The sequence below is a fragment of the Apium graveolens genome, unplaced genomic scaffold (assembly GCF_009905375.1).
Source record: "Apium graveolens cultivar Ventura unplaced genomic scaffold, ASM990537v1 ctg4466, whole genome shotgun sequence".
NCBI lineage: Eukaryota > Viridiplantae > Streptophyta > Magnoliopsida > Apiales > Apiaceae > Apium > Apium graveolens.
Genome location: NW_027418550.1, coordinates 13,323 through 39,720, shown reverse-complemented (window position 1 = coordinate 39,720; position 26,398 = coordinate 13,323). Strand labels below are relative to the sequence as shown.

The 26,398-nt window shown below is 36.5% G+C and overlaps 3 protein-coding genes across 3 annotated transcripts; all 3 read right to left on the bottom strand.

Annotated features, from left to right (window-relative positions):
- Nucleotides 1–3,870: 3,870 nt before the first annotated feature.
- On the bottom strand, nucleotides 3,871–9,359 carry LOC141701888 (protein PAF1 homolog). The gene is made up of 13 exons (XM_074505511.1): nucleotides 9,222–9,359; nucleotides 7,963–8,979; nucleotides 7,725–7,793; nucleotides 6,820–6,927; nucleotides 6,548–6,731; nucleotides 6,393–6,469; nucleotides 6,203–6,322; nucleotides 5,682–5,787; nucleotides 4,785–4,871; nucleotides 4,636–4,704; nucleotides 4,485–4,556; nucleotides 4,300–4,413; nucleotides 3,871–4,205 (listed from the first exon to the last, which is right to left on the bottom strand). The coding sequence occupies exons 2-13, from the start codon at nucleotides 8,829–8,831 to the stop codon at nucleotides 4,065–4,067; spliced, it is 2,016 nt and encodes a 671-aa protein (XP_074361612.1). The 5' UTR covers nucleotides 8,832–8,979; nucleotides 9,222–9,359; the 3' UTR covers nucleotides 3,871–4,064.
- Nucleotides 9,360–9,922: 563 nt separating this feature from the next.
- Nucleotides 9,923–15,506, bottom strand: LOC141701887 (NADP-dependent malic enzyme, chloroplastic-like). The gene is made up of 20 exons (XM_074505510.1): nucleotides 15,345–15,506; nucleotides 14,698–14,948; nucleotides 14,100–14,220; nucleotides 13,925–13,999; nucleotides 13,541–13,692; nucleotides 13,346–13,451; nucleotides 13,149–13,214; nucleotides 12,673–12,768; nucleotides 12,519–12,590; nucleotides 12,346–12,429; nucleotides 12,184–12,282; nucleotides 11,854–11,901; nucleotides 11,721–11,774; nucleotides 11,546–11,644; nucleotides 11,376–11,465; nucleotides 11,207–11,284; nucleotides 10,997–11,071; nucleotides 10,813–10,903; nucleotides 10,510–10,638; nucleotides 9,923–10,384 (listed from the first exon to the last, which is right to left on the bottom strand). The coding sequence occupies exons 1-20, from the start codon at nucleotides 15,372–15,374 to the stop codon at nucleotides 10,296–10,298; spliced, it is 1,905 nt and encodes a 634-aa protein (XP_074361611.1). The 5' UTR covers nucleotides 15,375–15,506; the 3' UTR covers nucleotides 9,923–10,295.
- Nucleotides 15,507–16,933: 1,427 nt separating this feature from the next.
- Nucleotides 16,934–25,850, bottom strand: LOC141701891 (ABC transporter G family member 29-like). The gene is made up of 23 exons (XM_074505515.1): nucleotides 25,597–25,850; nucleotides 25,093–25,487; nucleotides 24,300–24,509; nucleotides 24,117–24,201; nucleotides 23,787–23,946; nucleotides 23,616–23,692; nucleotides 23,456–23,509; nucleotides 23,092–23,182; nucleotides 21,892–22,193; nucleotides 21,199–21,797; nucleotides 20,924–21,084; nucleotides 20,704–20,813; nucleotides 20,416–20,569; nucleotides 20,157–20,312; nucleotides 19,909–20,072; nucleotides 19,495–19,827; nucleotides 19,116–19,406; nucleotides 18,946–19,029; nucleotides 18,719–18,852; nucleotides 18,402–18,629; nucleotides 18,114–18,285; nucleotides 17,765–18,019; nucleotides 16,934–17,480 (listed from the first exon to the last, which is right to left on the bottom strand). The coding sequence occupies exons 2-23, from the start codon at nucleotides 25,482–25,484 to the stop codon at nucleotides 17,208–17,210; spliced, it is 4,485 nt and encodes a 1,494-aa protein (XP_074361616.1). The 5' UTR covers nucleotides 25,485–25,487; nucleotides 25,597–25,850; the 3' UTR covers nucleotides 16,934–17,207.
- Nucleotides 25,851–26,398: the final 548 nt, after the last annotated feature.

Genomic DNA, 26,398 nt, shown 5'->3' with positions numbered 1-26,398 from the left:
TGTTCCTGTTCAATATCACACTTGTGAGATAATGGGGTTTGAATTGATGGTCCCCTCGAAAAAACCAGTCACCGGCTCCTCTAGAATGTTTGTAAGATTGAAGGGTTTGCAGAATTTTTCAACAACGAAAAAAGTTCGAGAGGTATCTGTTTGGGTTCGACTTATAAGTTACTTCCCATCCAATTGCATATACTCCCTCCGTCCCTAAAAACGTTTTCTCTTTGTGTTGGACACGTTTACCAATGCACATTTTTTATCGTTAAAATCTTTAAATTCGTATTAGTATTAAATATAAAAATTTCACTGTATTAAAGTACTGATAAATACAAATCCAACGAGATCACTCATGATTATGTTTGATATTATAGATTAGACGTAAATTAGTAGTCAATCGTTTACCGTAAACAATACCGAAAGTCAATATAGGAACATCATTTTGGGACGGAGGGAGTAGTTTTTTTTTGGGATTTTTGCATAAATATCCAAGTTGTAGAAATACGGACCAAACTCGTATCCGGTTATGCAACCGTTTCAGTCTCATATGCAACCTCGTATCATCCGTAGTTTTGCAAATATTTTCATAAAAGTGGTATTTTTGGTAAATTCCCTTTTTTTCAATACTCAACACGTATTTTAAGGAAAATATTAAGTATTGCTGTATATTTTTCTTTTTATGTATTAAACTTTAAACAACAAATTTTATTCAAAATAAAATATATTAAAAACTATTCATGAAACTATACTTTAAAGAAGTCTTAAAATGCGTGCTGAATCCCCGTCCTCCAACGTATACTACCCGGGAGACAAAATGAGTACTTATTTATAGATTTTTTCTTGAGCGATCGAGTATTCTATAATCGATTATAGTTCATATAAATATAAGATAGATTCCAGTTCCCGTTAACTCGGTCATAGAACGTAAAAACATAGTTCATGGTCCGACTTCTGCTCATTGAGTCGAGTTCAAATGCATACGTAAACATCAATTCTTTTACCAAATTTGTTGTCAAATATTAGACACATTTTAAACAATATTTTTTCATTTGAAAAATCATCAAATGCACAATAACATATGCATTATAAATGAAAACATGTACAACAAACCAAACAAGACATTGACAAAGTAGCCTACCATTTCCAATTCCTTGTTGGTATACTGTGATCAAATATCACTCTCACTTCTCTAATTGCTCCCACACCATTTGTTTTTCAACTCCTCTTTGCCCCATTTGAAGTTTCCACATGTTAACTTTTGCGAAAAAAGGAAGAACAGGAATTTTAACATTTTGAATCCCAACCACACAAATAATGTTACAAGTCAAGAAAAGTATACTCCGGTCTCGGGACCAGCCCTAAATTTTACGTGATTTAAGACGAATTTGATTTTCAATGTCTTTACGAGGTAAATCACGAATTTGATTCAACGATATCTTTACAAGATACGTAAGCGATACATAAGCGTTATTATCCCTGAGATAATAACGCTTATATATAAACGCAAGTCTTGCCCGCCTTAGTCGAGTACCGTGGGTAATAACGCTTATGTATAAACACAAGTCTTGTCCGCCTTAGTCGAGGACCGCAGGTCTTGTCCGCCTTAGTCGAGGACCGTTAGTGATGTGTTTTAAGTCTTCTACCCTTCGAGTCATCTTCGTGTTTCTTGTCTACTTACATTTACTACTAAACATACAAATCTAATCACTTAAGTTACTACAGGACACCTACTTATCCAAGTTATTATACTTTTGTAGCAGTTCTTGCTTTGCCTTTTGCTCGTAATACTCTGAACAATGCCCTGATTATATAAACAAAGTAAATTAGTGTTTGTAATGATGAGAAGCGTGGGTTTAGTGCAAAAGGGAAGGATGATTATAGTGTTACAATTAGGAGGCTTCCTTCGATTTTTCTGAGACAATTGATTACGAATCCTATATTTCCGACATAATAATTTATGTTTGATCGAGTTAAACTCGTTAAATTCCACGTTATACGTAAGGTCGGCTTTTCATACAAATACCCAACAAAAATTATGTCACGAGTTATCCCGCGTCCTGAATTCGATTAATGCTCAACTATAAGATAAATGCATACTAATTAGCTTATAAAACCCATGTCAATAGAAACTATTTACCCCCTTCCTAATCACTCTCTTCACAAAATATGGAAGATGATAAAGGCATATGTTGTACTCGAGTGGTTCTAAAGACGGAATAATCAACACTAATTACCGTCATCATTAGAGTATCTAATGATTAAGTATACCTTAATTAAGTGATAGAATCTATCCTAAACATAAGAGAATCGATATCTGGTAACAAGGTTATAAGTATATAGATCGATATCACACCGCCCTTTCCTTTGAAGAACGTGGGAAAATTAATCTAGTCCTATATTAGTGACTTCACTTTCAACATGTCCCCATATAAGAATTTCTTACAACTACAGCTACCCACTTTGCTACTTGGAACAAAAAAGCAACTTCCCTACATTCTCCCCCACCAGGCCACCAATCATAGCATCTTATCGACTTTATATATTTATCGTAACCAAATTTATCTACCATCAATAGAACTCAAACTCTCGACTTCTTATTAAGAATGACAAATATATGCTAGAATCTAGGAATTATATTTGTGATTGAGGTAGATATCATCAGCATAAGGTCAAATCTCGAAGAAGGTTGAGTCAAGACTCGAGATCCCCCAGGCTTTCATGATTAGCAAACTTGAACAATGATTACTGATGTTGTTAAGTTTGAGGAGGCTTTACTGTATTCTTCACCACTTGTTTGTTGGGCATTCGGAACCCCACCACTCTGGGCCTTGCCGACCTGCCCATTATATTGTAAAGAGAACAGTTCTACTATCTTCTAATATAAGCATGCAGCAAAATGAATGAAACTATTTAACTATACACTGGGCCAAAATTAAGATCACGCATTACTTGTAACCTAGTGTTCCTCGGGTCCTAATTAAGCCCCACTGAATTTGTTTTGATGTGCAATAAAATCGAATACAATACAAACGTTATTCCAGACTCAGGTACTTTAGCTATGTGCTGACTGTTAAGTTGCTACATCTTAATCCTCATGGTTTAGTCTTTACATGTTACCTTCACAATGTCTCATAGGGAAGCTTAGAATCTACGATAACTCCAGAAGAAATCGACAAACATCGAAGTTCCTGCTATTCTACTTGTTTTTTTTTCGCCTCTAAAGCTTCTTGTTAAATTCTCAACACAATTAATCTAAAAGGCCATATTTATCCGTAGTCCTGCTTTGTTATGTTCTCATTGAGAACGAAGAAAAACTATCTAAAGAGACAATTAAACACTTCCATGGGAGTTCCTTCTTTGTTATGTTCTCATTGAGAACGAAGAAAAACTATCTAAACAGACAATTAAACACTTCCGGGGGAGTTCCTGCTTTGTTATGTTATCATTGAGAACGAAGAAAAACTATCTAAACAGACAATTAAACATTTCCGGGGGAGTCTGTGTAACTTTATAATTGGACCAGAACATTGCAATGTGTTGGAGACTTGAAGGAACTAGTTCACTTTATTTATTGCACAAAAATACAACTACACAACCTTTATTTAATTTTTGATTTATTTTAGTTTGGCAGAAAATTACACACAAGTATACAAACTGCTATTTGAAGAAACTGCATGTTCAATTTGATATTGGTTTAGTTTACATTTTTTCCCCACAACTTGCCTAAACCCCCCCCCCCCCACCCTCCCCGGATAATTTACATCATAGAGGAATCTCCATCGAAATTGAAGCGCTGATATTAGGTAAAATGACTAACCCCCCCCCCCCCCCCCGACCCTCCCCGACCCTCCCCGGATAATTTACATCATAGAGGAATCTCCATCGAAATTGAAGCGCTGAGATTAGGTAAAAGATAATCTAAACCAAAAGAGTCAAACAAAAGGTGAAGCCAACATTTTGGCCGACAAAACTATTAACTTTACTAAAAATAAAAAAATAAAAACTGAAAGACTGAAGTTTTTGTTACCCTGAGCTTCCTGAATAATTTTCATTTTAGAGCTGAATTTTAATCATATATCATTCAAGTCATCCTCAGCACCACTAGAATAATCTCTTTCATGGTGAATAACATTTCGCTGTCGAGAAGTGCTTCCATTATATATTCTTTGACGTTTGGACATTGAGGCACTCGCCCTGGCGCTTGAGTAACTCTGTAAGAGACCAAAAACATTTGACTTTCATTAGGAATAAGGAAGATATCCAAATCTGATTTATAACGCGCCAAATCCGGTCGGGTTATTTTACCTTAGATTCACATCTTACAGTAACTGCAGAGGGTGCCGGAAAATGTTCTATCTCATCTGTCGATTTCCCTTCTCTTGCCCTCTTCTTCCTTAGGACGAGTTTAGTAGGAAGAGGCTGTGTATAAAGATACAAATCAGTGAGACCAAATACCATGGATATGATTATGAAGTAATAGTGGCAAATACCATGTAGTGTGCTGCTGATTCACCAAATGAGACGAGGTATGTTGTTAGATCTGCTGCCTCCTCGCTACGTACCTGTCCATGCAAAGGATTTTACTAAAAAGAAATTTCAGTAAAATTAGATTGTGTTGATTGATAAAAATACTGCCCATACATCATAGTGATATTCGCGGACCCATGTGAATGATATATCTTCATTTTCATCATACATGTCTTTAGAGAGCTGCAACAGTACAGCAAAATTACATAAATATGTGTTACTTGTAGCTAGTTCTGATAATTTACTAGTATTGAGAAATCTACCTCATCCAGAGAAGGAACCATGTAACCCAAAAATTTATCTTGCTCACCATTGTCCGAATCTGTCCCCTTGTAACTTTTCATTATGGCCTGTAACAGAGAGAGAACAGACGAATGAATATAGCTCTTACAGAAAACATCGATTTGTTTTTCGCCTTTGTAAGCATCCGCTATTCTAGAAGATATATTGAAAATCCTATAGAGAATGCTCAAGATCACACAAGTTGTAAAAAAAATCACACAAAATTTAAGGTCCGCGTGTTGGCTTCGCAAGCAGGAAGGAAAGTTGTTCCAGGTAGACCTGGCAATTTTGGTACACGACATGTTAACACGGTACGAAACGACACGAATAATTAGTGTTTGGATTCGAAAATTTGGTACACGAACACGAAAAAACATGAATATAATTAGTGTCGGGTTTGGTTTTCCGAAATAGGTATACGACACGGAACGAAAGTACACAGAACAAATAAATATATAAATAATCTTTAATTTTTTATTATTTATAATATAATTTATATATCTTATTCTAATACTAAATAAAAAATATGAATATTCTATCTCTATAATTATGTATTCGGAAATTAGTAGTTTACTATCCTAGACAATTTTAATATCTAGTGTATTTTCTACACATTAATTTTTTTCGTATATAATTAGTGTACTTCCGTGTACCAAACGGGTAGACACGAATTTATTGGAAACTAAAATTTCTATGATAGGAACATGCAAAATGATTTCCAAATATCCTTATTTAATCCAAAAAGTTACTCACACAAACTCTGTCGAAATCTAAGATCATCTACATAATACGTAAAAGCTAACCGTATCTAATATTCCATTTAGCTTGCATGACCAAATTCACAATATATCACCACCTTGTCAACATATAAAATTTACCTGAGATTCGTGGGCATCACGAACTGATTTATCTAGCTTCTGGTAGATTTCTGAATCACCGGTAGGAGCACTATCAAAGTTTACAATAACAAACTGCTCACCATACCTGGATTACAAACAACATATGTACCAATCAGCATGGAAACTATCTGCAAGTTATTTAAAACAGAATTTGATCTGGTATTACATTTACAGCTGGTAAATCACAACACCAAGAAATACTTGGTCAGTGGGTCTAGTTAATATCAAATGTTCCTAGAAAGATATTCAGTGCAGCCTAATACAAAGCCAAGGAGCTAGTTCAGAGTTTCATGATATTTGTGGGTTGACTTTGTAGCCCCTTTTCTTTTTGCTTTACAATAAATCTAATTCTTAAAATCTAATTACCATTTCTCGTGTAACATTTGTTTACAGAATATTTTCGCTTCTGCATTCAGTAGAAAATAACATACATAATGATGGAAGTAATAACCCCGTAACGGTCAGAGTTGTGTACAGATTCTAGCAGAGTAAATTCATACCTATCAAAATCAGGGAACAGCGGCAGAACTTCTAACGGTTGTAAATTTTTCTTGGTTGAATGCACAGGTCGGGTCTTGCATGCCTCAAATGAAGACTGAATCTCTTGGATTCTCCTCCCACTAAAAAAAAGACTTGTGATTTACATTTCCCAAACATCATATACAGCAAACAAGAATGGTTATAACCTACCTATTGTTAGAATCATCAGGAATACCGCGGCCTCTTTGCTTGTCTCTAAGTTCTTTCGCTTGTTTTTCAGTAAGAGACTAAAGAACAAAAATATAGTTAGCTTATCACGCAATTTTATAAAATCAACAGCTTCTACTATCTTTACTAATATATACCTGTTTTGTGGAATCCATATTGAGAGAAGAGATATATTGCGTTTTCACTAGCCAAGAAACCCCTTGGTCAGTAGGGCGATCCTTTCTCTTAATGCCATCCTTTTTAATTGGGGTTACAGGATCATCATCACGCAACAATTCCTCATCTTCTGGATCAAGGAAAACGTGTTCACCCTTTGGAGGACTGGTCAAGTAGGGATGGGAGTATTTCTCATAAATAACAACTTCTGGCATATTGGGATACTTAAAGAATAAACTTTGAAGAGGCTTACTTGTATACACTCAGATCAAGCAGATCAAGAGGAATACCGAGATCTGGCTCAACATATAATTGAGGCTTATGCAGTTTTTCCAAGGAAGTGATTCTGTATTTTGATAACCTGCAAAAATAACCATGCAAATCACAAGATAATAATAAAAGGAACATCTTAAGTCTTAGCAACAACAATAATCCGAAGGACACAATGGTAAAAGTTAAAGAACAGTTTCAAATTGATTTCAAAACAATTTATGAAGACCCTTTCTTCAAATTGCCCTAATAAAGCACCTTCGACATACTGGGGTCTGGACCAAGCATTACATAAAAAAATACATCTCCCTACCATTTAACGTGCATCAGATATTCAAGATATAACATATTGGTTCCTTGATTTAAATTTGATAAAAAGCACAAAATATCGTAGTCCACTGGAAAAGGCTGTATTTCAAGGTTAAATTTTTTCTTGCAACTTCTGCCAAAATTAACTTTTATAATTATTGATAAAAAAAAAAATGCTTTAGAGCATTGGGAGAGCATTGCACCCAAGCACAAGCAAAACTGCAAAAGGGCTGGCTTAGCTAAGCCAACTGATTAACATAGCTTTATTAATTAACTAGTTACAGATGGCCACCTTTACTTGCATCTGATTTCCCTAAATGGTGTCATCCTTTCACAAAATAACTAAATTCTCAATAACACCACTATGATGTAGCCAATACCTCACTGAGATTGAGGTCACAATATTTTGCAACACTATTATTGTTAAATTACCACAAAATCGGCAATGATCTCAACTAACATTTTGAAGAATCGTTCTTGGCGTCAGAATTCTTAGAATTCAGAAGTGTGGATGTATTGCATTTGTTAGTAATGAATGGCTAAAATTACTAAAAGAATCATCAGAAAGTGATTACATACCGATCTTTATCTCTTTTCAAATACATAAGCTTTCGCTGTTCTGTCGGATCTGGTAGTTCATTCCGGAATCTTCCAAAAACAAAAAACGAACAAATTCAATTAGTTGCAAGACAATCTATATCATTGTGTATTTGTGTTCTTTAAGTTGCAATACGCATAATAACATTGTGTTTTTGTGTAAATAAACATGGTAACTAGTGGAATAACATCTGCCAATAGAAATACATGCCATACTCACTTCATCTTGCAGATAAAAGTTGTTGGTTTCTTCAATCGATTTTCAATACGGTCTGCACTCAGAAATGGTGTCGCCTTTCTGTCACCCATATGTGAACCGGTGATCGATGCAGGCATTTTTGCTCCGGAGGATATCATTTGGGTCTTATGCAGGACTTTATTTTGAGAATCTTTCAACTGCTGCCTATGCTTCTCTTCTTGTCTTTGCTTTTCATATTCCTTTTTCTTGCGCAATCTCCTCTCCTCTTCTGTCTCAACCCTCCCCGAAGGCCCATTTGATCTTCTTCCTGGTACAACAGGAATAGATGGCCTGTGCGGTTTAGAGGACAACCCTTGAATTAAAGCCCCATCCTTTTTAACCACCCTATCAGCTGCTTCTACTTTGATATCTTTGCTTTGAGTAGGAGGAGGTGGTGGGGGTGATGATGGCGGGGGAGGAGGTGGAGGAGCATTTAAACTAGGGGGAGATGAAGGAGGAGGTGGTTGCATTGGCTGGTTATTAAATTGGGAGTATTGTGAAGAAGGATAGTACATTGGCGGTTGAGGTGGTTTTGAATTTTGGGCCAACGGAGGTGGTGGAGGCGGGTAAGAAGACTCAGGTGGTGGTGGTGGGGGATACGGATATTGCTGATGTGGAGGCTGAACACCTAATGGAACCTGACTTCTCGGAGGAGCCCCATAATGCGGTTGCTGAAACCCCGCATTAGACTGATAACTTTGTTGAAAAGCCGACCCATCACCCCAATTCTGCGAATACTGAGTTGATCCACCTCGTGATTGAGGAGGCGCAAGCGGGTTCTGATTCGGGGGAGGAGGTGGAGCAACAAAAGTAGACTGAGGAGGTGGTGGGAATGGCCTATACGACGCCATAAACCCGAATCTTGACCTTCCTACTTAAATCACTCAAAAGGGCTCCCCTAAAACCTCAAATCACTACCAAAAAAAAAACCCAAAACCCAATCTCAATTCACTTCAAGTTCCACCCAACTCAAACCCTAAACACAGAATCTTGAACACCCTGTACCAAAAAATGAATCAAACCCAACTAAGCTTCAATTCTTAACTACACCAATCAATTAAAAACACAATATTTAACTAAAATCAAGAATCAACACAGACCCAGATACCAATTTCAATCACAAATCCAAGAAAACTAATCAAAACACAAGAAAAACACATAAAGATACAATTTTTACCTGCAAGATTTATAAGTGTGTGTTTTAGTGTGTGTAAAAGGGTAAAAAGGTAAAAAGATTGTACCTTTAAAGGAAGTCCGGTGAAGAGATTTATGAAGCTTCCGGTTGTTTAAGCTATAGACCGTCCACCCCAATTCAAATATGCATACAGTGTATGTATCTATTTTATTATGTTCTATTTATTTAATTAACTGGATAATTTATAGGTCTTTTAATTTCTTTCCTAAATAGGATTTTATGGTTTTTTAAATTAATATAAAAATCTGGATTTTGTTAATCTAATTAGAATATAAATAGATTTCAGAATATAAAAAGGAAAAAAAATGTTAAATGAATATGTATTTAAGTAGGATAAAGATTCTTATTTTGATTTATCTTTTTAACTTTTTTAAGTTGTTAATAGAAATTTAACTTTGTATTTATAATTTTGTATATAATTTTCGAAACTAAAAATATGTATTACATTTGTTTGACCAATGATCAAATACCGTAATATATTTATTATATGTAACAAGAGAAATTATGAGATTATTTTTTTAATAAAAAAATAAGTTTTAATGACATCCCTTTTAATTTATTTCTAATCTTTTTAAATATAGATAACCAAATACTCTTCAAAAGTATATGACATCATCAACACATATATAGTACTTAGTCAAGTCATTAGCAAAGATTCTATATTTATTTCTTTCTATATTTGTATAATCATCCTACAGAAGAAATACAGATAAAACATTCATACAGTTAAACCTCTACAAATAAATAGACGCGGGACCAATAAATTTTATTCATTTAACGAGATTAAAATATAACTCGATTTTCTTCGACATCTGAAACTTCGAGATCATCGGATCCAAATTATACATATTCTACTACTTTTCAGAAAATTCACCTGTCATGCATGCTCATTGGCATGCTAATAGATATGTTTTCCATCTACGATTTTATTAAGAAAGAATTACTACTAATCATCGAAAATTCTTCAAAGCTAAAGTTTTAAGCTGTTGGTTAGGGTAGCTACACCCCCACCAAGATTGTTCCTAATAAGTTACATAGCAACTTGAATAAAGGAAACAATGGAGAATATATGAAACACAACATGATGGTCTACAACATTGCAGTTCAGATTCTTCTGGAATCACCGGTAACTTCGATAACTAGGGCTGTACATACAGCTCTCTGCATAAGCTACAAGATCATGTGGTTGTGGGAGACGAGTAGCCAAACCTATGAAGCAATAACAAGTCAGAAGGGCACAGATTTTCGATTATTCCAGGCTCTCTTTCTTTTTTTCTCACAGGAAACAAACAAATATATAAATGCAATGCAATGATAGTACAAGTGCATCGTACCAAGTTCATATGCTTTGGCAGCCACCTTGGCAGCAATATGTGCAGAAATCTTTCTAATATTGGTAAATGGGGGAAATATGAGTCCCTTGTCATAGTTTTCTTGTGTAACCTCAGCTGCTAGAGCTTCAGCTGCAGCAAGAAGTCAATCACAGTGGAGATTGAATGAGTCGCAGGGAAATTGAAACGAAAACAAGGAATTTTAATTATAAGTACTCTCAATAAAACTGGTTCATGGTGGCTATTCTTTTTAGAACATACATATATAAAGCTGGGCTCATAAAAACAATAAGGCTATGAACTTACAGGCTGCCAGAAGCATGTCATCATGAACACGGATTGCACCCGATATGATCAAACCCAGACCAAATCCAGGGAATATATAGGCGTTGTTTGCCTAAATGAACAATAAAATAATATTGAACAAGTCATTAAAAAGTGATATATTAGTACTTAGTATTAACTTGAGTTAAATTAGATGATCAAAGACCTGTCCAGATGCATAAATTTTTCCATTATACTCAATTGGGTCGAATGGGCTTCCACTCGCATATATAGCACGGCCCTAAACAACAAAATGCATCACAGAAAATCAAAACTATCAGTCCATACTCCATAATCCAATCATCAAATTAACAATATAATAAATGATGTCAAAAAGCTTCTGCAATTGTGAAGTACAGATTCTGCACATCATTACCTTGCTCCATGTGTATGCTTCTTTGGCTGTACATTCTGATTGTGAAGTTGGGTTGGAAAGAGCGAAAATAACCGGTTTCTGCATGCACCAATTATTCACATCAAAGTTAGCTCTGTTAAATAATATATTTTTAGTATACAAACAACAAATTTAAATAATAACTACAAACCTCGTTTAAGGAAGCCATAGTCTCCACCACATCTTTAGTGAATGTTCGTCCCACACCCGATGATCCAATCAACACTGTAGGCTTGATTGCCTGATGATTCAGAACAAAAATATAAAGACTATAAAAATCAATATTTTTTAAACTCGGAAAAAGAGAGTGTCTCTTCAAACCTTCACAGCATCCACCAGTTCTCTAATAGGTTCATGTTCATGGGCCCACGGTTTCTTGAAATGCTGAAGTGATTCCAAGCGAGATCTGACAATCAAACCCTACACAAAGAAAAGACAAATAAAAATGTAGTTTGTTCCAGATTAAGAGAAAATGAATTGTACTCTGCTGCATTACCTTTGAGTCCACAAGAAAAATCTTCTTTCGAGCCTCTTCCAATGGGGTATCGGTCTGCATATATCATCAGTTTTAAACACTGCTGGAATCTAACTTTTTTGAACTTATAGACTTAGACTATGCAAAGTTTTACCTGCTTTGATATTTCAAGTGCTATGAGCTCTGCAATACCCGTGCCAGCCTGAAGCAACCAAGAGATGACTTAAGCAAATATAAGCATATTTATTAGAAGGGGAAACATATTTGTGGGGGTGGAAACAAGCTGATTTAAGGGGAAAAAATGCATCATCTTGAAGATACAAAGAAAGTTCTGAAGAAGAGCAAGATCTAGAGGAAGGTGCTCAGATAAGACTGAGGAAATGCTTTTGATTATTAATTTTTTTATTCACATTTTAGTGCCTAGTCTTTTTCGGCTAAAATATAATATCTAGAAATCTTTTTCACGATGGTAGTAAAGCCACACCTCGCCTGCTCCAAGGAACAGGAACTTCTGGTCAGCTAAGGTGCCACCAACTAGTTTTAGTGCTGCCATAACTCCTGCGAGTACCACAGAGGCCGTTCCCTGAAACAACATATGTAAGAAACATAATAAATCATTAAACACGCAGAGGGGCTCGTGGTATACCTGTATATCATCATTGAAAACAAGATGTGTAGCTCCATACTTTGCCAAAAGATCAAATGCATTATGGTTCGCGAAGTCTTCAAACTGAAAATGCATGGATTGGTATGTCAAATAATGTAAGAATTAAATGTCCAGATATTAATAACTAAAGCATGCAGTAATAAGTAACTAACCTGTATGAGGACTTTCTCTCCATAGTTTTGCTTAACTGCAGACATAAATTCATGTAGGAGTTCGGCATATTCCTGTTAAGAAGGAAGGTCACGTGGTTCAATAATTCAATCTCACCAAGACAACTCGCGGCAGAGAATGTCAAAAAATCATAACCTGGCCGGTTGCCCTTCTCTGCCTCAGCCCGATGTAGAACTCATCATTTAACAAATCCTCATTGTTTGTCCCCACATCAATCGTTACAGGCAAGCACTAAAGATGGTAAAAATACACTATAAGTGCCGTTTTTTATCTCTCTATTCAGGAACGGACAAAGAGAAAATGAAAAAAGCAAGGAAACAATGTTATAGCTAACTAAAACCACCAATGTGTATTCTCAATCTATGATGGCATTAGAACTTTCATCGACTTAATAGCAACTACAAATTACTGTTCAAAATTAACAATTATGTGATTCATGTGGTGCTTGAGTTTCAGAGTGATTTGATGCAGAAGTTGATAATGACAATAAAATGATTCATGTGGTGCTTGAGTTTCAGTGTGATTTGACGCAGAAGTTGATAATGACAAGAAAAGTAGTAATGTCCGCCATTCATTTAAAAAATGGTAACATTGGCCTAAAAAATACTTACAGAAGAGGGACGAATTCCGCCAAGCGCTGTATACAGAGCTAGTTTTCCTACAGGTATCCCCATACCCTGATAACATAGAAGTCTCAAGTCACACACATAAAAAGTTTTTGTCAATCAAAGCAATCCCTCGACTAGCTTTGCTTGAAACTTTGAACGATGAAGCATAACAATTGAGATGTCAACCAGATGTAGAATACCTGGCAACCAAGGTCCCCAAGTCCTAATATTCGCTCCCCGTCAGTGACAACAATGACTTGAATTTTCTTCTCAGGCCAATTCTTCAGCACTTCAAGAATTTTACCTCTGCAAAACATATGATCAGTAATCACTTCTAACAAGATAATGCAATATACAAGCTACTGTGTACATATACAGGGTAAGAATACACATACTTTTCCTTTAAACTGATAAAGAGACCCTGAGGGCGCCCTAAGATGCTCCCATATTTCTGACATGCCTCTCCGACGGTTGGAGTATAGACAATAGGCAGAAGCTCCTCCACATTTTCAATAAGAAGTTTATAGAACAGTCTCTCGTTGTGTTCCTACAATTAATGATAATAATTAAACATAAAAGTCTTTGGTACAACAAAATACAAAGAATTACATGGAAACAAGTCTATAACTTAACATTATTAATGAAGTCCACAAGCATTGAGATACACAACATAAGCAGCACTAATTGCAACAAAGGTCCAGTAAACTTATATATTTGGGCGACACTTTCTACTTACAAAAACATTTTACAGGGACTAATAGCTCTCTTAGACATTTTACCTGGTAATCCATCATAGCCATATATTTCTGCAGAGGCACTTGATAGTTACGTATACAGTTCATCAATTTCTTGACCTGATTGTAGACAAAAAAAAATTACAACTTTTACAACAGAAAAAAAGTAAGTGATGAACTACTTAAGGCTTTATGTGCCTCTTAGCTCATCGTTAATTACCTGGAGGTCTTGACTGGCAACAACTGGAGGAAGAAGTCCGCGAAGATAATGAGCATCCCTCTCTTTCTCACTAAAGGCAAGCCCTTTGTTGTGGTGAGGATCCCGCAGCAATGAGTACCCACTACAAAAATAATCTCATTAGCTAAATCATCTTCACCTTTAGTCACTTAAAACAAATTCGCTTGAACAAACAATAACTTAACTTGATCACAATCTCTTAAAGGCTCCGCAAACCCTAAATTTTAGCTCACTTACATAATAAAGATATTGACTCAAATTTACAGCCAAATAGCACTTAAATTTGAAGAATAAGACGACAGTAATTATTACTCCATGTCTACCACATTAATTTAACAAAAGGCCTAAATTCAAGATCACCATGTCCAAAGGTGAATGACTGAATAATTGAATATACACAATATGAATATACACTTAAATCTCCATAAATGAATATCAAACAAATACTCTTAGACCAGAGAATATTATTCATTCATCGAGATTAAAAAATACATTGTCCCTATTATATTCGCACCAAAATAAATTATTCATTCGACAAACTTATATAAACATAATTCATATCAAATCTATACTAATTTACCTAGCAACCGAGACGGTCCAAGGAGTGATATTTTGTTCTTCGGTGGCGCTATCCTCACCGTAAACATCCTCAACACCACCTCCAACGCTAGCTTTCGAGTCCGATTCGATCACAGGAGCAGCTGATTTTAAATTAGTCTCCATCAAAACGGCAGCGTTTCGATCTCCGCTCGAACTCGATGAAACCACCACTAAAGGAGCTGAAACTCGCCTTTGCATATAGCTTCTGGATATTCCGATCACCGGATTGTACTATCGACGTCATCATAAGCACACATTACATACAGATCAAAGTTAACTGGAAGCAATTAATTAAAACAGGTGCACGTGTATATAGATCACATGAGGAGAGAGAGGGAGAGAGAGATCAGAGAGAGGGAGAGAAAAAACGAGAAAGAGATGACAGAGAGAGAGAGAGAGAGCGGAAGAGAGAGGGAGAGAGGGAGAGGGAGAGAGGGAAGGACAGAGAGAGAGAGAGCAATAGAGAGAGGGAGAGAGAGAAGGAGAGAAAGAAAGAGAGAGAGAGAGAGAGAGAGAGAGAGAGAGAGAGAGGGAGAGAGAAAACGAGAAAGAGATGAAAAAGAGAGAGAGAGAGAGCGCGGAAGAGAGAGAGGGAGAGGGAGAGAGAGAGGGGGGGGAGAGAGATACCATAAAAGTGCTTCCATTGAGAGACATCATGGTGAAACGTGAGCTGAAGACACGACGGCGCCGGAGAATTAGACGTTAACTGCACCGACTCGCCGCCGTGAGAGAAAGAGAAAAAGAAATGACGGCGAAGCTTCTCAGCTTATTTATACTATGCGGAGATGGTAGCCAAGATACAAATTCAGTCAAATTTACTTTAATACCCTTAATGAAATGAAAAACATTTTGATGAACGGCTGTGATTGAAAGTTTGGTTTTGTCAAACGTGGGGTTTCATTACTTTATTTGTTTAGGAAGTGTTTGGCGTGACTTACAAGAGGAGGAAAGTTGACAGAGGTTGGGAAATGGTTACAATGTGAGAAGCAACACCGCAAGGCTCAATTCCGTTCCAGTTTTAATTGACCTTCGAAAAATTATTATTATCGTAGTTTAACTTTATAAATAATTTTGAATCGATCGTATAAATTTCGTCCAAAATTTCTTGAATTTTATCTGCAATATTGGGCTTATTCTCAGGTATGGTCTTTGAACATGATGTTAATTGGACTAGATTCGAAAATCGAAAATTTGAATTAATCTACAAGTAGTCTGCTTGAGCATATACTTGAGATAAATATATATTTCAGATAAGTGACCATACTTTCTTTTATTTATTCGGATATTCTCTCTTCAAATTTTTAGGTGTTATTGTCTAAGTTTTCGGGACCATTACGCATGACTTTCGGTTAGATGATAAACTTTATTATACGAAGGAAACTTTTTTTTTTATCTCGGTACAATCTTATTTCGAGATTTTATATCTCTTCGACAAAAAAATATAATTTAATTTTAGCTAATTTTGTATTTCATAATTATTATAAGGGTCCCTATCCACGGCCATAGTTGGATAGGGACCACTTACAACCAACAAATCAGGACCATTGAAGTAAAAACCGAATGGCTAGGATCCGCTATAAGCTAAAGAAAGAGGCAATTTGAACATTAAAAACTGGGAGCCTAACCAACAATGAAACATTGCGGAATGCGCAATATTTCCTGTGCATGGCAACATCCCGTAATATTTTATTGCGGAAGTCAAGACCCGCATTGAAACATTGCCTTCCCCGCAATGTTTCATTGCTGTGGGTTGGCTGACTGTCCCCCAACCCACATTGGCTCCTGATTATTTCCCATATTATAAATATAATCATATAGACGTGTAGTTATAGGAGGGGGGTGAACCACTTTGTTAGGTAGGCAGTAAATCGGTGCAAGTAGGGTTACAAATCTACAGTTGTTGCTTTTAGAAACCTATACAAATAGTGACTTGCATCTGGACTGGGGACCCGATCGCGATCGTATCGGGTCAATTTTGGACAAATTAATATCATAAAATTGAATATATTAAGTATGAAGTATACAAATTTTATTAACGGATTACTTTTAAATTATTTTAAATTAATCGAATCGTGTTTGGATCGTTTCTAGTTTTATTTCAATAAATCGAATTACGAATCGGGTCAATTGATATCGTATTCGAAACGTTGGTTCATATAATAATACGACCGATTATAATTGATATCGTCATTGATGATGTCAGAAAATTCATGAAATTAAATTAATACGAATATATAATCTCGAATGGAGAACTCGGATTTCAATATAATTCTCCATCAGGTCTTACAATGAATCCTCAAGACCTCAACTAAACAATATGCTAGCTAACATCTACTTAATATTTTGCTTCATATTAACATGCACAACACTTGACACTTACAAATTACAACTCAACTAACTATTATGAACCCTATTTCTTGCATATCTAAACAATAACAATATACACTCAGTCACAGACCTCTGTTTGATCTGCACAAATACTCAGTTCATCTACCTTGTCTGGAAGTTCAATGTTTTAAGGCAGTAAGCATACAAGAACGCGAAAAACACCGTAAAACCTACCAGTACCACAGCCACTGGCGCCATGAAATCAGACTCATAGCCATAATGGTTTTTCACATACCATTTGATTGTTGGTTTAGTCGACATTCCTGGAACTGTAATGGTGTCTGTTACGTCGCCATACTGTGATACGATTAATCCATAGACGGTCCATGCCACGGGGCAGATGTAGTAGTACCATATCCACCATTTCGGGATTTTCTGTTAATTTTTTGAAAATCGCAAAATGTAAAGTTAGTATCGAAGGCTACAGTCTTAGGAGTTGAGAGTGTACATTTTTATATACGCGAAAATAGAATTTAAACGTCATTATAGAAAAGTTTTCTGTAGTGGCCTTTAAGGACTTGAGAGTGTACATTTTTATATACGGGGAAAGAGAATTTAAACGTCATTATAGAAAAGTTTTCTGTAGTGGCCTTTAGAAAGTCCCAGGCCTTTATATGTTTGGTGTTTTTTTTAAGTTAAAAGAAGTGGAAGTAACATACTGGTTTAGGGATGAAGAAACCGGAGAAGAGATTAAAGAGCGAATAAAAAGCAGCTGCAAAAATGGCTGCTACTTGCTGGTTTGGCGTAATTGATACAGTCATCATTCCGTAGTAAGTGAAGTAGAGGAAGGAGAAAAATGTGACGAAGAAGAACCAGAAGAATTTTGCAGCTGTCCATTCAAAGCACACCATTGCATACACTATAAGAGTATAGTATGTGGTTTGGACAAGCACATATGGTATCTCTACAAATACCTGCATCGATGAAGCCTCGTGAGTCGTGATTATAAGGCCTGAATGGTTTTACTGATAATTTGAAAGATGACATTGTAAAGGTTTAGATGTTTACCTGTGATAAGGCATAAGGAATTGCAGAGTACATTCCAGCTGCTCTTTCTCGATAAAATACTGTTCTTTCTACTGCAACGATTGGTTGTACCGTTGAGCAATTGTTAATTCCCACAAATAGTACAGCTGAATACATGGCACCGATGATCACTGAGAGATCGGTGCTGCTGTTCCTGTAACATAAAATGAAATGGAGTGAATTAATGAAGAGAATAAGAGATATTACCTTTGATGCAAAGGCATTATGCTAGATTATTAGTTTAGAGTTTACGGAGAAATGAAGACTGACCTTTTGGTGCCAACTTTCCAGAAAATTGTTCCCACCATGAGTGCAGCAGCCAAGGTGAAAAAGTATCGAACAAGATTGTAATCAGGACTTCTCCAATAACTAACCCATTGTTTCCATAAGCAAGACTTGAATTGTCCCCATGTTGGCTGAGAATACTCTGTAGCAAAATAAAGGTCTTTGGCCCCTGCAGGTGGGATGCTCAACTCCTTCACTAAAGCCTGGTTCCTTCTGCTTATAGAAACACGAATCAGTTAGACCGGAGACATGATACTACACCCCCTCAACACATTACTAATGCTATTAAATTTTCGACTTACTGATGCAGGGCTGATGATCTGTAATGCTCGGCAAAATCCATCCCAAGTCGACGTTCTGCAGCAACTGAACTCACTTCTAGCATCCATGTTGCAGGATTGTATTTTTCTTTGATTTTCGGGACACCAGGAATCACCTTCATAGATTGTGAAAATCCACTCAGTTTTCCATTAAACTAACAAGTATACTAATATCCAATTAATTTATAGAATTTCAAAACAACTGGTACCTCAAAATATTCTATAACTTTGTGAGAATTGTTGCCTAATGGTCCTGAGTATATCACCTGTCCTCCTCTTTTCATAAGCAGCAGCTGATGCACGAAAATATGATAATATAAGAAATTGGGAGAGATGTGCAGGCTAGGGGTAGATGAAGAATTCATATTCGTTATTGTACCTCATCAAAAGCTTCAAATATGTCGATGCTAGGCTGATGAATTGTGCAAACAACAGTTCTTCCAGTGTCCACTGTGTTTCTAACAGTCCTCATGACAATGGCTGCTGCTCTTGCATCAAGACCAGAAGTCGGTTCATCCATGAAGATGATAGACGGATTAGCAACGAGCTCAACTGCAATTGTCAACCTCTTTCTCTGTTCTGTAGACAAACCACTGACTCCTGGAAGTCCTACAATAGCATCCTTGAGGTCATCCAGTTCAACCAGCTCGATCACTTGTTCCACGAAAATCTTACAGCAAAAAAGAAGATATAGTGGTTTAGTTTTCAAGAACCTAACGTAAAAAATCTTAATGTGGCATGAACTGTTATATGCTTACCATCTTTTCTTCCTTGCTAATTTCTTTGGGGAGTCGAAGGAAAGCTGAATAAATCAATGATTCCTGAATCGTGATTTGGGGCGAGTGGATATCATTCTGTTCACAATATCCAGAGATTCGGGCAAACGTTTCTTGCTTCTTTGGAAATCCAGAAATCTTGATATCACCTTCAACATAACCACCTGTCTTTCTTCCAGACAGAACATCCATTAATGTTGTCTTTCCAGCCCCACTAACTCCCATCAGTGCAGTCAGGACTCCAGGCCTAAATGCACCTGTTACTTCCTGAAGCAACTGCAGTCTATCCTCGTTCACGCCTTGGTCCTTCATCTCCTGCAGAAAAGTTAACAAACTTTCAGCATTGCAACCATGTTACTACATGTTACAGTAATGGTTAATAGAGAGGATTCAAACCTGAGGCATATCAACAAAGTAATTCACTTTATCGAAGGACATAGCAAGGGGAGTGAATGGAAGAACCATCCCTCTTTTGGGAGAAACACCTGCAGCAGCCTCAAGCCTGGCATCTTCATTTCGACTGAGTCCTCTACTGGACATCCTCTGAAGTGCCATTTCCCCTAAAAACATCTGACAATTTAGAAAAATGGAATTCTTTTTCGACAGTAATGAATGTCATATACTTGTTCATTCAGAAGTCTTACTAGTATTATTTCCATCAGATTTCGATAAAGATTTTGTAAGTGATTCAGCTCCCCTAGAACTGCCTTTAAGTCTTTGTGATTCTGCAGATTCTTCCTGGCTAGCTTTCATCTCCATGGCTGTCTCTTTGGATATTATAGCTTGTTTAGTTTCAAGAGCTGACATAAGAACAGGACCGAAAAGATTAGCTTCAATGCAATGTAAGAAATCAACAATCCATGTCTATGGACTACGATATTGAAAAATATAGTCAAAACTTACGGTTTAGGTACATGAGAGAAAAGGTGAACAAAATGTTGAGGAGAACTGCAAAACCGAAAAGAGCTGCTGCACCTATCCAAACCCAATTTTGGTTTTGATAGATATCCAAGTTCTTCAACACCGCCAGTCCCAATCTAGTAGTGTTATCCGAGCCCTACAAATGTATAACATCAGTTAACAAACTTGTTTTTGCAGTAGCATTTCTGCATTTATTTTAACTGAAGAGAACAATTTTTACAACACGGACTTTAAACTCAAACAAGTACGAGAAGTGGATGAACAACATACCAGTTTATTCATCCATCTCGGAGCATACAATTCATTAACAGCCAAGGCATTGTAACCGTAAGTCAGAGGTGAAACCCAATAGCCCCACTCCCACCAATTTGGAATTTCATCTGTCAAAGGAAGCAGAATTTTGTGAGTTATAATAATCTCGCAGTTGTCTTCACAAAGTTCAAGCTACAAAATCTGATTCTGTCCAACTAAGTTTACGTAGTTTACTTACTTTTAGGTAGGATGAAACCGCCCAAGAGAAATACAAGAAGTAGCACAAGTGCACCTCCAGTGTTTGCAATGATCATGGTTCTGCAAACTCCAGAAATGAGCCTAAAAACCCCAGCAGCCATTTGTTGGATAAGAAATATCAGCAGAAATTGCTTGAAGAACCTGAGAACGTCAACAGAATACACTCTTATTTCACATTTTTTGTCGAATAATAGCAATATAGCATTCAGCAGTACTTAATAATTATCATTGTATGAATGGATAGTTAGTAGTTACCTGCTGCCTTCCGGGGCGAAGCCAATAGTGTAGTACGTTACGACCATCCAAACAGTAGTTTCGACAAAAGAGATTGGTACTCTGAGCAAAAAATTTGGAAGTGTAAAAGTCCAGGGAGGGTGAAAGAGAAGGTCTCTCTGCTTGTAAAAGACAGGAAGTCTCTGTATGGTCATAGAGAGTTCAGCAAAACCGTTAAACATATTGATGACCATGGCGAATAAAAGGGCACCAACATAAACTCCACCATCATTTTCAGTATTAGTGTTGAGTTCTGTCCTTAAAAACACGGTTGCTGCAATTATTGCCACAATGATGATTTGGACAGTCTTGAAGATATAAACAAAAGAGTTTCTCTGTATCAGAAGCCATTCTTTGTCGAATGAGGCCTTCAGGAGATCCATCTTAGGGACCAAGTACTTCTTGAACACGAGAGCTGCATCGTGGCTTCTGGTCTTGTCGTATGGTACTGCCACTTCATTTTCAAGTCTCAGGCCTACGTGAAAACGCTTGAACCGGTTGGCAAATTCTGTCACTGAAATGTATCTGTATTCTCTTGATTTGTCCGCCCAATATTGTTCCTGGTCCTTTCTTGAAGTAACCTGTGTCCATTACACATGTTCAGTATCTTATCAAAATAAAAGTTATGGATTAACATTCACAAAATTTACTGATTTTTTAATATCAAGCAGCTACCTCTTGCAAGAAGTCAGCTGTTCCTTTTCGTTCTGGACACTTGAACCCACAGCTCTCAAAGAATTCAACAATGTGTACTCTCGGGCCATGGTAAACAATGCGGCCCTCAGATAAAAGGATGATATCATCAAAAAGGTCGAACGTCTCAGGGGCTGGCTGAAGGAGGGACATTAGTAAGGTGCCTTCAGTTAAGTGGACAATTTGTTGCAAGCACTTGACAATTTGGAACGTCGTAGAGCTGTCCAAACCCGTAGAAATTTCATCCATAAACAGGGTCTTACAAGGTCCAACAATCATTTCTCCTATAAAGAAGATCATAGACAGTAAAAAATTTAATTCTCATATTTTGCAGTCCACAACTTCATGTAAACTATACATTCTTAACCCCGTACTTAAAGAATTCTGCGTCTGTCAAGTAATGAGTCTAACTATTTGATTCATGCAGCAGTAACTTAAGACTTATACATTGTAGAACTGCAGCACTTTACAAATTATAGGTAACTTTACGCGGAGTAATCTATAAGAGAATGCTTCTGTTTTTTACGCAGAAACTACCAGTGAAAAAAACTGGTTTAGGTCATAAACATTTGTGCAGTAAATGATAAAGTTTTGACACGGGCTGAAGATGTTCACATACTCTACAAAGAACTGCAGGGACCATACAGGTGTATAACATTATCACAGCTACGTCACACTTACATAATGATTGATTCATCTAGAGGCACTAAAACAAATAATGACAGGGTTGTTTTGCATACAAGTAGAGTAGTTGTTAAGATAGAAACTAATCTGTGTAAAATTATCAGGGTGACCCAGTGCACTTTATTTGGTTTGGCTACTGTCTCTCTTAATTGTCTTTGTTTCTTTGATTTTCTTGTAACCATTCAAATTAATGTCTGACTAAACAACCTTGCTATCTTTATGTCACCTTCAATGAACAGACAGACGCGAATTTTCACACTTCATTCTCTGGAGATAATGAGACTGATGGGGTTGGTCCAAATGTTAAGAATAAGTCAGCAACATCATTTTCTTCACCAATTCTATATTGAATTTTTTTCTGACTAATCAAAATTCCATGATTGTTGAAAAGTTGTTTGGTTCTCTTAATCCATTATACAGAACGACAATCGACAAACAGGAAGACCTCCTGATATTCCTCGATGAATATCAGGAGGTAAATAAAATCAGGTTAATTACCTGTTGTTACTCTCTTCTTCTGACCTCCTGAGATACCTCGAATCATGTCATCCCCAACGATAGTATCTCGACAAACATCAAGTCCAAGTATCTGCATTGGTTGGTAATAAAAGGTCCAAATAAGACTTCATTTTCCTTGTTAGGTGAAGAGATTTTCAAACAATATTACAATTAGTCTGTAATTTTATATAAACCCCTTGTTGCATTTGATTGCAAAAGGACAAGAGCTTAACGGTCTGCTATTATACAAAAAAGAGTTGTTCGCCAACAAAAGGAAACAAACAGTGATAGAGGGCCCTTCTTACAGACATGCTCCATGCTTATTAAGATAATGTTGAGTTCAGTTTGAAGCTCTCAGACTTACCCTTAATGTGTAATCAGTAAACAAGCTGCTTTCGACCCCTTCAATTGAAGTCGCCTAGATAAGAAGTAAAACGAGTCTATTAACAAAATGGCACAAATTTACGCGTTTTAATGTCATTTACACACATTACTAATGAGATCATTTGTTAAGAAGTTTATACCTTCATGAACAGATCAATCTCAGCTTCAGGGAAAATCCCAGCATCCTTTTCTCGTCTTGCTAACTCAGTCAGGAGTTCTACACATTATTTACCGATAAATTTAGACATCAAGATAATGATTTAAAACTCCGACAATTGTCAGTTTACAGTTTGGTTAAAGAACTTAAGTACCATATCTGGATCCAACACCCTGACATCTAGCAGAGAAATCCAGAGTTTCTTTCACTGTCATTTCTCCGACATGAACATCATTTTGGCTAATGTAGGCCGATGTCTTCTGTGGCACAAACTCCTTAAGCTTGTGACCATTGTATGTGATTTCCCCTCTGACCTGTTTATCATAATTAGTCAGGTAAATTTAATTAGTTAAGTGCACAATACTCTCGCAACACATAGCAAGTAGATACTTGACCATAACGTCAAATACATCATTAGAATATCATATCCATATTAGTAAGCACCAATCAAGTCAACAAAAGTAGCTTGCAAATTGGAACAGACCTTCAAGCTAGAGTCCAGTTTTCCAGCCAAAGCCAGCAGAAGAGTTGTTTTACCGGAAGACGGTGGGCCTAACAGTAGGGTCATCCTGTAATTTTCGCAAAAAACATATATAACACATCACTTTCTACACACCAGTTGCATACTTGCATGATTAAAAGTGTAACATTATAATATTCTACATACCTTGATGGCTTAATAATACCAGAAGCATCTTTAAGAATGGTGAGCCTTGTTTTCTCAGCCAGACTAATTCCAAAAACACTCAGAGCCGATTCAAAAATGTTGCGAACGGTGTTAGGTAATGTCGGAAGTGCTCTGTCTCCGATGAAACAATCTGCTTCTATTGTCAGATGCTCATACCTGACTTCTACTGTCGGAAGTGTTATTCCAACTCTGCAATTTTCACCTCAAAATATTAATTAAATGATAACAAATTAACTACTTGATTTAGTAGTTGTACTTGCTTTAACTAAACTTGATTAAGCTAAAACCCAAAATGCAGTATTTTAATGTCAAAAGTCCACTTTGCATAGCCTGCATGAAACTTGTATTAAGGTGATATAGTCTGTTTAAAGCCTTAAGGTAGTAGGGGAAAACCCGAACAAGATCTTATACTCTTTAACAATATAATCATTTATCCCTAATAAAAAAATTATTTACATTCTAGTAACTTTCGGTGATCGGAAAGGACATTATGTATAAACCATGAATGACATTTTCTCGTGCCCCGAAAACTGATTTCGACTAAAATTCCGTAAACTCGAGAGCGGCCGCCCTGTATTAGGTGAACAATGCTTACATAATTTCTGCTCAAAAACTGAAAGAGGCCTCTGTCATGACATATGTTTACGAATGTTTCACGAAATGTATCTTAAAAATTGGATTTAAATATATAAGTAAACTTCTCAACTGTATAAAAGTAGTTAACCTAATAAAAATATGAAATTAAATAATTAGTATGATGATGAACACGTACTTGTCAACTCTGTCTCTGAGCTTCATCAGAAACCTCTCATTATCTTCTTCTGCAACCTTAAACAGCTTATCAATGAACTGTTGTTTATCATCAACCCCGAGTTTTCGAACATCGACTTCCTTGTGAAACGCATCCTGGTTTCTCGAATCTGCATTATAATTTTTCATAATAGTAGTTCTTAACCTATCATAAGTTGGCAGTTTCTCTAATGCAGCCCATCTTAAGGCCTCTTCATCATCATCCGCAGCCCGGCTACTCCTTCGCATGCTCCCGAACACATCTTCCACGCCTAAACTCGCCGCGGCTCGGCTCACACTCCTGCTCACGCTCCTGCTCATGCTCCGGCTATTTCTCCTCTCCGAATGTTGCCTGCCTGCTTTTTCTTCCTCCATTTTCTGAAAAATTTACGAGAAATATCGATACGTTTAGTACTAGTCAGCTCAGCTACATGCATGACAAAAACATGAATTGAAGACAAGAATAATGAACATTATGTGAAATTACTTGTGATTGAGAGAAAGAGGAGAAGTTGAGTTGATTTGTTGTAGCAGGTTGTGTGTTTTTAAACACAAATGTAAGGTGTGGGGTTGGTGGAATGTTGAAAGTGTTACTTATTTTTTCAAAGATTTGTAGAAAGTGTTTGATATTTTGACCTTTCTCTCTTGGCTTGTGAAAGAGAGAAGGAAGATGTAGGTGGAAAGAATTGGTGTGTTTTCATAGTGAAAATAGAGATTGTTTATATATAGGGATGGCCGGATCACACGTATACAAGAACGGCTTTTGAGACAATTTCTACATATCCCGAATAACTCAACCGGACATGACTATAAGAACCTATCATCTAAGGTTTTAGTATTGAGTAAGCAAAATCTCAGTAGGATTATATATTAAACACTCCCTTCACCCGAAAACTCATTTATGAATTGGAGAGGGAAACACTGACCTTAGTCCTCGCTCTAGCCTAGGCTCTTAAGTAACCAGTTCATCTAAAAACTTAAAATATTAGAGTAAGACCCAATTGAATCATATATTTAACATTTAGCTTCAATTTCAAGTTAATTCACGAATTTAAGTATGGGTCTTTTACAAGAGCAAGCGATAAAAAAAGCCAATTTTTATAAGAAAATGACAAAACTAGCCGGTTCGAAAAAATTGCCTAATTTTAGCGGATATGATACGCATTTGAGAATAGAATAATATATATTACACATTCGTTACAGGAGTAATCTGTATTATATATTTAATTTTACTGAATACCCAAATATGGACGCAGTAATATACTGTGTAAGCATTCTTAAAATGCTTA

Excerpts from the sequence above, each read along its gene's own strand:
- LOC141701891 (XM_074505515.1), bottom strand. The coding sequence starts at position 25,484 with ATGGAGGAAGAAAAAGCAGGCAGGCAACATTCGGAGAGGAGAAATAGC. Across the intron at positions 24,510-25,092 it reads CTCAGAGACAGAGTTGACAA|AGTTGGAATAACACTTCCGA; the intron begins GTACGTGTTCAT and ends TGAAAATTGCAG. Across the intron at positions 21,085-21,198 it reads TTCGCCCCGGAAGGCAGCAG|GTTCTTCAAGCAATTTCTGC; the intron begins GTAACTACTAAC and ends TGACGTTCTCAG.
- LOC141701888 (XM_074505511.1), bottom strand. The coding sequence starts at position 8,831 with ATGGCGTCGTATAGGCCATTCCCACCACCTCCTCAGTCTACTTTTGTT. Across the intron at positions 6,732-6,819 it reads CTTGATCTGAGTGTATACAA|TCCTCCAAAGGGTGAACACG; the intron begins GTAAGCCTCTTC and ends CTACTTGACCAG. Across the intron at positions 4,705-4,784 it reads TGGTTCCTTCTCTGGATGAG|CTCTCTAAAGACATGTATGA; the intron begins GTAGATTTCTCA and ends GTACTGTTGCAG.
- LOC141701887 (XM_074505510.1), bottom strand. The coding sequence starts at position 15,374 with ATGATGTCTCTCAATGGAAGCACTTTTATG. Across the intron at positions 12,283-12,345 it reads TTTTCAATGATGATATACAG|GGAACGGCCTCTGTGGTACT; the intron begins GTATACCACGAG and ends ATGTTGTTTCAG. Across the intron at positions 11,902-12,183 it reads TGTTCCTTGGAGCAGGCGAG|GCTGGCACGGGTATTGCAGA; the intron begins GTGTGGCTTTAC and ends TGGTTGCTTCAG.